Source organism: Bufo gargarizans, chromosome 2 (assembly GCF_014858855.1).
Source record: "Bufo gargarizans isolate SCDJY-AF-19 chromosome 2, ASM1485885v1, whole genome shotgun sequence".
NCBI classification, from domain to species: domain Eukaryota; kingdom Metazoa; phylum Chordata; class Amphibia; order Anura; family Bufonidae; genus Bufo; species Bufo gargarizans.
Genome location: NC_058081.1, coordinates 304,722,206 through 304,735,297, shown reverse-complemented (window position 1 = coordinate 304,735,297; position 13,092 = coordinate 304,722,206). Strand labels below are relative to the sequence as shown.

Below are 13,092 nucleotides of genomic sequence, written 5' to 3'. Positions count from 1 at the left end.
TTAAGGCAAGACAAATATATTCAGTTTATACGCAATCCTATATAACATCCTACTGATGGAAATGCCCATTGGTCATAATTTTGTGGAATGTTTAAAAAATGGTTTTGTATAAACCGGGCCGGACAAATGGCAATCCACCCAGAAAGATCCATATAACTGTCGGGCTTATTTTATTGTGATTGCTGAATAAACCGTTACATCATTGCACTATTCCCCTTGCGTCATGCAAGTGGAGCAGGTCAGCGCTGCAGCCACTGATTGGCTGCAGCAGTCATGGGCTCCCCATCAACAGGATGTTGATATCAGCGCAGCAGGGAGATGGGGACCAGGTAAGGCAAATGCTTATTTCTCTTCCCCCGATGAAATAAGACGTATATTTGGCCAAGTCATTGCATATGGTGGAGCCAGCTGGATAGTCATTAAAACCTGTTTGCTGTATTAATTTTAACATCATTTTTATTTATTTTTTCCCTTTCTTTAGGATATGTTCAGGGGATGAGTGACTTGCTTTCTCCGGTTTTATACGTAATGGAGAATGAAGTTGATGCATTTTGGTGCTTTGTATCGTACATGGATCAAATGGTAAATGTATAGCTAATCATATATTAGTATTTGTGATTGCCATAAATGCTGCATAGGTGCAGGTTGATAACTTTAGAAACTCAGTATTCATAGAAAGTGAATTCTTTTTTTAGACTTTTTGGGAAAATATTGTTTGTCTGTAGCAGTCAGCACAGACAGATAAAACTCCTGTGTAGATGGGTAATCCATTGTCAAGCCTCCTGCTGTCAGGGGAAAATGTTATGTTCAGTCTAATCTTCATGATAATAGTAGGTGTAGAATTGGGATAACAGCATGACACCACTCTTGTCAGGCATAGATAAAGATGACCACAGAAAGCCTGTATTAGACAGGCAGATGGTCTGCCAGACCATCGCTACCGAGCGTTTGTAGGAACGCGTGTTAGCGATGATCTAGCAGTGTAATATTGCCTTTGATTAGCTTATGAATGAGGAAACGCTTATTCATTTTCCGGCGGCAGATCGTGCTCTCTAATCATGATATGCAGCCCGCAAACAGTGATTCAGTATGGGGACGAGTAATGGCATTAGCGACTGCTCCACCCCATACTGAGGAGGAGATTGCTGCATGTTATAGCGGTGGTCTCCTCTTCCTGACATTTGCCTGCAGAATCACAATGTCTAATACAACCTGATTAGTGTAATAGGTGATGCTCTAATTGAGTCACTACATGGGGCCTTTCTGGTTGGAGTGCATGGTCTGACTGAGAAAGTTCAGCAAGGCTGTTTGCTGTGCTTAAAAGTCTGAACAAAGAGAAACAGAAGGAAGTAGAATACATAGAGAGAAGGGAAACTGGCTTAGTTGCTCATAGAAACCAATCAGTGTATCAAATCAGTGCATATATATACGCGTTATCTATACAATAGTGTTCACCCATATGGAGCTTAAGATCTAGTCGAACGCATACCTCTATGATGAACAGCTTCCAGCGCGTCCCTTGGCCGCCAGTGCGCATGTCCGGGGAGGGGGGGGCCATCCACTCACATGTCCGTAGCTCGTCACATGATCGCAGGCTGCACGCCCATGTGATCACCAGTGACCCCGGGTCTCCTCCCAATCCCCGCCCGGTCAGCGCATCGTTGCCAGGGACGCGCAGAGAGCCGCCCACCCTCGTCTCTGCCACCTGTGAAGGAATCCTATTCAAAAGCGCCAGCGAAGATACCAGAGGGGGGCCAGTTCCTCAATCAGATGGATCATGAGGCAGTGTCCACTAAAATGAAAATGGTAAACGTGAGTGCATATAAAATTAGTGTGGAAAATAATTATCAGTTAAAAAACACTATACAGATTACAGATACATGTTAACGTCACTAGGATCCCTTATACATTCCCCACATGGAATTCCAGATTCACCCCAAAAGGCTGGAGTGCCCTCAATTCGAAGATCCACTTCACCCCTTTTTTTACGTAGGATTCGATCCCTATCACCCCCACGTCTCAATTTTCCAACTGAGTCAATGATTCGGAACCAAAGCTGGTTGACCGAATGTCCACGTTCCAAGAAATGTTTTGCCACAGGTTTGTCCACTTGGGCCCTTCTAATGTTGCTTTTATGAGAATTGATCCGTTCTCAGCCTTCCATCGTGGTCTCACCTATATAGATGAGACCACATGGGCATGTGATCATATATACTGCATCACAGGATCTGCATGTATAAAATTCCTTGATTGGTTTTACCACTATAGGGATGGGCAAAGGTTTCTCCCTTCGCCACAGTTGCAACAGCCAAGGCAGGGATAACATCCTAGCTTCCTTGGCGCCAGATAACTTTGTCCATCACCCCGGGCCTCCTGAACCTCTGTCTTTACCAACTTGTCGCATAGGTTGGCGCCTCTTTTATATGCCATCATGGGGAAACCCCCAAATTCAGCGATCATGGGTAACCCTTTCTGTAGAATATGCCACTCCTTACGTATGATGCGTGCTATGTCTCCACTATGGGCTCCATATGTGGATACAAAAGGGATCAGTTTCTGGTCCCTGTCTCTCTTCTTCCCTTGGAACGTGGACTCACGGTCAACAACCCTCACCTTTTGTGTCATTCTCTCCACTAGTTTACACGGATAACCCCTGTCTAGGAATTTCCTCCCCATTTCATCAACTCTTATATCAAACCTCTCCTCTCCAGACACCACCTGTCTCACCCTCAATAGTTGGCTCCAGGGCAATGACTCCACCATCCATCGTGGATGGTTACTGTCAAACTTCAGTAAATTATTCCTCTCTGTGGGTTTATGAAAAATATCTGTTGCAATTACCCCATCCCTGAGGTGTACCATCGCATCCAGGAATTGCAATTCAAGTGGAGAGACTGTCATGGTGAATTCTAGACCTGGTACCTTACTATTGAGGTGCTGAAAGAATAGTTGCAACTCATCTCAAGAACCCCTCCAGATCACAAAGATGTCGTCGATGTAGCGCCACCAACACCGAGCCCCCCCCCCCCCCAAAAGGTCGACCTATAAATAAGTTTGTCCTCCACCTCCGCCATAAACGTGTTGGCATATGTGGGTGCCACGTTGGACCCCATGGCCACACCACGTAGTTGTTAGTGAAAGGTGTCCCGAAAGCGCAAATAATTCCGCCTCAAAACCACCTCCAGGAGGACAAACCTACGGCCACCCGGGGAGAGCCCCATCGACGACATCTAGTCCATATGCATGCTCAATGGAGGTGTAAAGTGAGACCACATCGAAGCTGACAAGAAGAGGGTGGGAGGGTAAACTCAAGTCCCTTAACTTCAATAAAAAATCGCTGGTATCTCTAATGTAGGAAAGGGCGCTGGTGGCATGGACACGCAACACCCTATCAAGGAATATGGCTATGTTGCTAAAAATCGATCCCGTGCCCGACACAATCGGGCGACCAGGGGGATCGACCAGGCTCTTATGAATTTTGGGGAGTACATAGAACAGAGGAGTGACCGGGTGCTTAATCAACAGGAATTCACTCACATCCTTATCGATGATGCCCTCCACTAGGGCATCCCCGATGATGCTTTCCAAGATACGCTTGATATCCCACTTGGGATCATTCTGTAGCTCAATATATACCTCACCGTCACTCAACTGCCTATGCACCTCCCGTTCATAACCAGTCGTGTCCATCACCACCACCGCCCCTCCCTTATCAGCAGGTTTGATAGTCAGGGTCTTATTTTGTGACAATTGTTTAATTGCCTCCCTCTCTCCCCTCGTCAGGTTCACGGAGGCCCCCATCTCGCCCCTCTCTCTCAGTCGGTCAATTTGCTGCGACACAATATCTATATACGTCTCCACGACATGATTATTCCGGGGAGGTGCAAAATCACTCTTGATGTTTAATTTTATTGCTTTTAATACAAAATCAGCACCGCATCCCATATCGGGTAACTGTGTCACCACCTTCTCCTCCTTGTTGGAAAAAAAAGCTTTGAGTCTCCGTAAAAACGATGCAGATCAAGTTCTAAATCGAACCAGTCTCTCTCCTGTTCAGGACAGAAGGACAAGCTGCGTCCCAGGACTTTTAATTTATCTCTGGTCAGTGCACTTGTCGAGATATTCACAACCAGGTTGTCCATCACGGCTGGTTGCGTCTCGTTGTCCTCTATGATTGGTTGTGTTCACCGCCAACTGGTCTCTATGTATAAAGATGTAAATGGCATATAGCAGACACAACTACTAACCTGGAAACATATCTGTTGTATAAAACTACATCTACAGATGTAAAAAGTCCCAGTAATATGTCATTATGTTGACTTCATTCATTCATTTTTCTTATCCAGCACCAGAACTTTGAAGAACAAATGCAGGGGATGAAGACTCAGTTAGTCCAGTTGAGCACTTTGCTGCGGCTCTTGGACAGTGGCTTTTGTAGTTACCTCGGTAAGTGTATATCATAGTTACATTTTCAATTGACAAATTAATGTGAGTCATGTAGATTAGTTAGTTGTGTCTGGGCACTTGGGGATTCGAGGTTCTCTTTCCATTGTAATCTCTCCCCACATGCCAGTTCCTTCTCCCTCGACCCTAGTCAGTACACCCCAATACACATTAGATGGTTGACAAGTCACAACAGGTTTGGCTAATGTTCAATAGTTTTATATGGGCACCTATAATTAAAGGGGTTATCCAACACGTAACCTTTTTGTAACAGACCTCTTTTTTAACTTACCACTGGATTCTAGCTGCATCACTCCCTGGCCACCTCTGCAGGTCCCGGGTCTCTGTAAATCATCATCCTGTTGACAATTGCTGGCAGCAGCGGTGACCTGTCACCCATGCGGTACACCACTGGGGCACATAACGCACAGGTAACAGGTCACTGCTGCAGCCAGCGATTGGCGGCAGCAGTCATGTGTTACCTGTCAACAGGATGTTGATTTCCAGAGAGGACCTGCGGAGGTGGCTGTGGAGCAATGCAGCAGAAATCAAGAGGCGGTGACCAGGTATATCTGAACCCCACACGGATTTCCAGATCCAGCAGGCAGTTCCAGCGACGGAACTGTCTGCCGGATCTTCACAACGCAAGGGTAAAGGGTTGTCTCACTTCAGCAAATAGTATGTATTTTGTAGAGAAAGTTAATACAAGCCAGTTACTAATGTATTGTTATTATCCATATTGCTTCCTTTGATGGCTGGATTCATTTTCCCATCCCATTATACACTGCTAGTTTCCATGCTTACGACCACCCTGCAATCCAGCAGCAGTGGCAGTGCTTGCACATTATAGGAAAAAGCGCCAGCCTATGTGCGCTCCCATGGTCCCGGCCACTAGAGAGGCTGATGCTATTTCCTATAGTGTACAAGCACGACCACCACTGCTGGATTGCAGGGTGGTTGTAACCATGGAAACAAGAAGTGTATAATGTGATGGAAAAATGGATCCAACCAGCAAAGAAAGCAATATGGACAATCACAATACATTAGTAAGTGCCTTGTATTAACTTTCTCTACATGATAAATGCTATTTGCTGAAGTGAGACAACCCCTTTACCTACTAGGCTCAGATTGGGGCATTTTATTAAAGATTAGGCACTTACCTACCAGAGATATGCAGCAGTGCCATTTTCCTTGGAAGTGTTAGCCATATATTATTGAGATATATTCTGTCCTGCTCTGAAGGTTGTGATAGAAATAAAATAATACGCATTCTGCATTTCTTCAATGCAGGGGGTAATGAACTGTGTCTATTACCTTCCACCATCTTTAGATCGTGGCTAACCTGTCTGTTCCACACTAATATTGGGGTTGACCCTGATTATCCCTCCGATATGCTATTACATTTTCACATTAGTGCCTCCTATGATTTTTTTTTTAACAGAATCTCAGGACTCTGGTTATCTATATTTCTGTTTCCGGTGGCTTCTGATACTATTCAAGCGGGAGTTCAGTTTTCATGATATCCTTCGAGTGTGGGAGGTAAGCGCTTGTGGATTTGCGCAGCGTAGCATGCATCGGAAAACAAACAACGTATTGCTAAAATGCGGAAATCTAAATTGAATCTGTGTCAGGCGAACTCAGGCTTTCAAAATGGGTAAGTGACGTGGAGCTATTTACAAGCCTCTTCATTTTGTCAAATGTGCAACAGATGAAAAGGTGAGGAGGACCGATGCTTTGCTCTCTGCCTCATTTGTATTCATAGATTTTGAATGGAAATGACTACAGCGAGTGAAAGGTCGTAAACTGTTCTCAACCATTTTATAGGTAATGTGGACAGACTTGCCGTGTCAAAATTTCCATCTGCTCATTTGCTGCGCTATTCTAGAGTCTGAGAAAAAGAAGATAATGGATGGGGGCTTCGGCTTCAATGAGATCCTAAAGGTATGTCAGTATTGTAATAACCCCGCGTACGGTATTAAATCACACCTAGGTTAAACCGCTATAGCGTCTGATTTACATTCCCGTGCACTGTGTTCCATAGATCCGTCTCACCCAGCAGCTTCATGTTGTGCGGAGGCCTCCCACAATTCATCCTCCGATTCTGCCCCTTCTTTGCAGTGTCCTTTGCACTATTCCGCCTTGTTTAATCGGTTTTGCAGGCGGCTCATTTTAGAGCTCTCACTTATCGCATTTTTGTGCTTTCATTGTACAAATCCATCTTCCACTCTTCAATTGCAGACATTCCCTCCCTGTCTAGTTTCAGCCTAAATAAGGTTGTAGGTAATTCCTTATAGACCCTAGTTCAGATATTTCACATCTTTTATCCGCGAGACACTTAGAAGGGTTTCATCTGAAATCCACCATTAACTCTCATTTTGTTTTTTAGCACATCAATGAACTTTCCATGAAGCTCGACGTAAATGATGTTCTCTGTAAAGCGGAAGCAATCTCCTTGCAGATGATGAAATGCAAGGTATTACAATGTACTCTGTGACCTTTATAGTTGTAACTGGATTACAGAATCATCTAGCAGCTACAAGGACATTCTAACTCCATGGAGCTGCTGGGTAATTGTGTCAGTTATTCACTAAAGGTTAATATTGTGGTTATGTGACAGTGAACCTGTAGAAATGGGCAAAGTTTACTTACAGAGAACCCGTCCCCTCTCCTGACATGTCTGTTTTAGCAACTACTTTCATCCCCTTGTAATAACAGTTCTGTATCTGTGTGACGTGCCGTTCCTGCTAGAAGTTATGTAGTTTAAAGTGAAGGTCCAGATGGATGTTACCAGATGGGGGTGTGTGTGGGGGGGGTGTGTCCCTTCACAGTCTACCACTGGCAGCACTGATTGGATAATGTCAGACTGTACAGGGACACACCTCCAACTGGTGACACCCAGGTGGACCTTCATTGCAAACTTGTAGTAGTTTCTTTATAACTTCTAGCAGAAATAATAAAGGAATGATACACTAGAATCTTAAAAATAGACGCTCCAGAATTATTACATGGAGGATGCAAGTAGTTACTAAAACAGACATGTCAGGAGGGGTGACAGGTCCTTATTTAAATACAAAAATGACTTATTCGCCAATTATAGGGACTTTCACAAATGGCAAACATTGTCCACTTGTATACGCTGAGCTGCTCCTTATGGATAAACATAGCACGTTTTATGATATTCAGACACTCGTAGCAAATATTTTAAGTTCTTAAAAGTGCATTCACATGTGTGTATATGATATCTGTTATTCAGAAGCCTACCTGGAAATGTATGTAAAACAGGAATAGAAAGCACAGGTAATTGTTCTATTTGTATGTCCAGACTGTTCTCTTCTATATGTATAGCTCCAGACTACGGGGAGAACACTTATACCACTGTAAGCCACATGTAGTGAACAGATTGTCAGCTATACGGTTACCTTCATATGTGCCACTGGCTGAGAATGCAGGGAATCTGCCAGACAAAAACCACCTGGTAGGGGCCGGCGGGCATGTGGCAGTATCCGGCAGTGCCGGGTCCGGAGAAGTCCAGCAGGCTGTTCTCTACCGGACCAGCCTGCTGGAGGCTCTGGTGCAGGTGACGTATAAGGTTGTTACTAGCTGCTTTCAGCAAACCGCAAGGGGATATGGAAAATTAAAACGTATAGAGAATCGCAGCTCCAAAACCATAAAATACTGACACTATAGGGGTCTGCTGATTTGTAAGCTCAAAGACCCAAATAGGCAATGACGAAAAGGTCAAAACCAGCCAGACATGTATAACAGCCAGTCAGGCGCATATCACTAATGGTGGACCACAACTGAAAAAGCCTGAAGAGTATTGGAAAGAGCTTACTGGTAACTTGATGATAGGAGACCAGTAGATGATAACTCCCGGATAAATGGTACATAGACGGGATCTGGGATACTCATAGCTGCGTGTAGTGAACAGGTAGGACTGACCTTAGTAATCCCTTACCAATGTGAGGCGGGCACGAGTAAGCCTTACCTGTCTAAACACAGAGCAAAATGGAGCCCCCATGTTGATAACAGTACCCCTGCAGCAGGTACGATAGATAACACAATAATCTTGTGTCTATCGCAGATTTTACTATTTTGGTGGCCCATAATATTGAGGATCCATATTAGTAACCCTCCCACATTATATAATTTTTTTCTATTCATCTCTTATTCTTAAGTTCCATTTATTTAGCATATTTTTTTTTAAGTGACTTTTTGCCATCTTGATCTAAGCAAAGAGCGTTTGATCATTATAGCCATAGAAGCCCTCTGCCTTGATGAGGATGTGTGCACACCCTGGTATCTAGGGTGCTGTCACCACCCCTTCTCCCTATTGGCTCTGTGTGTTTTCCAGCAGTCACACTCCGCTAACATCATGTGATGTTTGGCGCAATGAATTAGCCTTTCCTCCTTCAGCACCAATGCATCTCCAGCTTGATTGCTGCTGATATGATGTCCGCCCCACATTCAGCATAGGTCACGTTATGTAGTGCAGCTCACTGGCTTGCATTTTATTAGTTTGGGCCGCCTTTGCTTGCTATCTCTAGGGGGCAGCGGCTGTTCATGGGCCCCTGCTTTATATAGTTTATTTCAGCCTCTTAGTATAATCATATTCCCCTGATGAGTGGAAAGAGACGTGTCACGTCAGGCGCCGAGTTAGGGGCAGCATAGGGTCATAGTGGCTGTTCTCAGGGCAGGTTTCCGACGGGGATGCCGTTTTCAGGGCTGGTGCTCTGTGTTTAGGGCTTACTCTGGGCCACCTCACATTGATTCATAGGTATAGTCCTGCCTGGTCACTATACACAGCTATGAGTAGCTGAAGCACCGGGATCCCGTCTATGTACAATACTGTTTAACTGGGAGTTATCATGATCTACTGGTTTCCTATCATCAGGCATTTCGTCAAGTTACCAGTAAGATCTTTCCATTACCTTTGAGCCTTTTTCAATTGTGGTCCACCATTATTGATATAGGTGTGACTGGCTATTATACATGTCTGGTTGGTTTTCACCTTCTTGTCATTGCCTATTTGGGTCTTTGTGCTGACAATCAGCAGACCCCTAATGTATTAGGATTTTGGAGATAGGTGTGATTGTCTGTACTCCTTTTGAGTCTTTCATTAAAGGTTACGTTTTAATTTTCCGTCTCCTCTTGTGGTTTTGGTGAACTGGTTATTGGGGTGCCATAGTGAACATGCTGCTTTCAGAAAAGAAAAAGGCTGCAGCTAAGTGTTTTTCTGCAAATCATACAGTTCCAAGGAAGCTTTTAATATCATTCTTGATATGTTATCATTTGATGATTTACATTTTAGTTGTACATACCGTATATATATATATTGAGTTAATGTAAACATGGAACGTCATCTTTATAACGTGATCTTTGCTGTGCCTTCAAATATCTACCATACAACATGGCACAAGTGCTGCAGAATTTGTATTTAAAAAAAAAAAGGTCAAAAACAATTTTGAGACAAACCTAAAGGCTTAAGGATAACCAGATGCTCTGTGTTTAGAAGTGTATTTTCCTTTCATATATTGATTTAAAGGGGTTTTCTAGGAGTTAAATATTGATGGCCTTTCCTTGGGATAGGTCTACAATATTAGATTGGTTGGGGTCCAACACCCAGCACCACCAACAATCAGCTGTTTGGACGAGCGCTGAAACCTCCTCACAGCACCGTACATTGTATAATTTCTGTGCTTGGTATTGCAGCCTAGGTCCATTCACTTGAATGGGAATGAGCAGTACATAGACCGTGCGACCAGTGAGGATGATGTCACTGGTCTTGGAAGATGCCGCAAAGCTCCTTTGCAGCCCTCCTCGGGGTGATCGTCTGGGTGTTGGACACCCAATGATCTGATCTTGATGATCAACAATATCTTACTCCCAGAAAAACCCCTTTAACTGCAGAAGAAACCCTGTGGTGATGACCACAACCTGACGATACCATCTGATATTTCCCAATCAGATCATTACATTGCTAAAAGCAAAGCTCAGATTTTTAATGATTGCATAATTTGTGAGAGAAAATAGTATGAACATATAGTACAGACCAAAAGTTTGGACACACCTTCTCATTCAAAGAGTTTTCTTTATTTTCATGACTATGAAGGCATCAAAACTATGAATTACCACATGTGGAATTATATACATAACAAACAAGTGTGAAACAACTGAAAATATGTCATATTCTAGGTTCTTCAAAGAAGCCACCTTTTGCTTTGATTACTGCTTTGCACACTCTTGGCATTCTCTTGATGAGCTTCAAGAGGTAGTCCCCTGAAATGGTCTTCCAACAGTCTTGAAGAAGTTCCCAGAGATGCTTAGCACTTGTTGGCCCTTTCGCCTTCACTCTGCGGTCCAGCTCACCCCAAACCATCCCGATTGGGTTCAGGTCCGGTGACTGTGGAGGCCAGGTCATCTGGCGCAGCACCCCATCGCTCTACTTCATGGTCAAATAGCCCTTACTTTCAAAGTTTTCCCAATTTTTCGGCTGACTGACTGACCTTCATTTCTTAAAGTAATGATGGCCACTCGTTTTTATTTACTTAGCTGCTTTTTTCTTACCATAATACAAATTCTAACAGTCATGAAAATAAAGAAAACTCTTTGAATGAGAAGGTGTGTCCAAACTTTTGGTCTGTACTGTATGTAATAAACGTTTTGCTGAATAGATAATATAATTTTGGTGTCTCATTTAGGATTTACCTCCAGCCGTTTGTGAGGTTCTAGGAATTAAAGACAGTACGTCGCCGCCAGCTTTTGATCCAGCAGAAGATTGTGTTATCAGAAAACATAACCAAAACTCCTCATCTCCGAATAGCTCAGTGCCTGCACCTCCTCAAAATGGGACAAAAAGTAACCCAAGCCTGACCCGTCTGCCAAACAGAGTTCACACGCCAGCCTCTGCCTGGTGAAGCTGCTCTCGTCAAGAGGCTCACAGACAAAAATACTTGATTTAGTATGTGGTGTTAATTCCGCCATGATTAGAGATTTGGGAATACTCAGATATTTTGTCTTTGCATTAAAGCTTTTAAGATCTAACGTAATTATTTGTAATTATTTTTGTAGTTAACGCTGAACCAAAATAGCCTGTCATTATCATTCCACAATCTTCTGTAAAAATATAGATATTATTTGGGAATTGGATATTTTTTGACCTGGATGGTATGTCAACGGCTGAGATCAGCAGCGAATACGCTAAATTAATAAAAATCCATTCTTTACACTTGTGCACAATTACTCATGCTTCATTCTATACATTGGCAGAGTGGGCAACATGTAGCTAATTAAGGGGGTTGTGCCATGAAACATATTCTACATTTTTGAAACCAGCACCTTTAATGCTTTTGTAATTTCATGTAATTAAAAATGTGATATAACCACTTAATTGATCAATGAAATCTATCTGTATAGCGCCACCTGATGTTTGTTATTTTCTTATAACAAGGTGGTCGCTCACGCTCAGTTTAAATCTTCAACTGTTACCAACCATATCTTCTGTTAGAAGCTGTGACAGTGACAGAGCTACAGCAGAAAGGACATGCCCCCTGAGCTGCGAGCCCGAAGAGAATCTAGCAGAACATTTGTAGTAATGAATGGGGAGATCTCTGGATCCATGTGAGGTACAGGGCTGGTTCTAGCTTTGTTATAAAGAGCCTCTCATGTACTATATGATCTGATTTTCATTTTTTACATTAGTCATGGAATAACCCCTTTAATTTTCTGACACAAAGCGGGCTGTTTTGTTAATAACCATTAAATAGAATTAACATACTCATTTATACAGTAAGTATAGTGGAAAAGGAGAAATGGTACCGTATAAGGCTTATGAAGCCTCGTCAGCTCTTGATAAACTGGAAAAAGTGACAAGAAGGTCCATCACTCACAAAATGCTATACATTGATAAATTGTTTGCTTTAATTAATGAAATATTCTGGTCAAGTACATATATAGTAAAACTTATTCTAAGTGACCATTCTGTTTTGTATTGGAATATTCTCTTTTACAGGGGTATTGTGTGGAAAGAAGGGGGCCAGTATACACAGGAGATAAGCAACCAAAATATTTGGCAGGGCAGTCTTCTCAAATAGGTAGCCTTCTGGAGAGGTTTTTACACAGTCATGTCTTGTGCAGGACTTCAAAGAACCCCATAGAGCAGTGATGGTGAACCTTTTAGAGATCGAGGGTCCAAAATGCAACCCACTTATTTATGGCAAAGTGCCAACACATCAATTTAACCTGAATACTACAGTCCAATATAGTATCTTCCATATACTTTATTATTCAGCTATAATAGCCTGCCTACAGTCAATGCGCTGCCTGTGCTGTTCATAGTGCGCCCTGCGCTGATGAATGGCAGGAAAAAGTCTAAGGCATATTGGTACGCCATATACTTTTTCCAGGGTGTGGCACCCGCGCCATAGGTTCGCCACCACTGCCATAGAGTATCACAGTGTATGTGTTTTTTTGGCGTGCTCCTTTAATTCATTGTATGCTAAGAAAATGAAATAAACCTCCAGACAGAATTCATAGCTGTAAATATACCATAAACTTAATTCACCATTTGTGCTCCACTCTTATGGTAGAACTTGTCCTTGGCACTGAAAAATCTATTTTAAAGGATGGGGGTCATTTACAAAGCTGAAA

At 43.0% G+C, this 13,092-nt stretch overlaps 1 protein-coding gene across 1 annotated transcript in view; it reads left to right on the top strand.

The window, feature by feature from the left end:
- TBC1D15 (TBC1 domain family member 15) overlaps positions 1 to 11,671 on the top strand; it is a 113,765-nt gene extending 102,094 nt beyond the window's left edge. The window contains exons 12-17 of the mRNA XM_044280435.1: positions 482 to 582; positions 4,347 to 4,446; positions 5,885 to 5,982; positions 6,268 to 6,384; positions 6,830 to 6,916; positions 11,145 to 11,671. Coding sequence (XP_044136370.1) covers positions 482 to 582; positions 4,347 to 4,446; positions 5,885 to 5,982; positions 6,268 to 6,384; positions 6,830 to 6,916; positions 11,145 to 11,360 — 719 coding nt within the window. The 3' untranslated portion in view covers positions 11,361 to 11,671. The remainder of the gene's footprint in view (positions 1 to 481; positions 583 to 4,346; positions 4,447 to 5,884; positions 5,983 to 6,267; positions 6,385 to 6,829; positions 6,917 to 11,144) is intronic.
- The last annotated feature ends 1,421 nt before the right edge of the window (positions 11,672 to 13,092 follow it).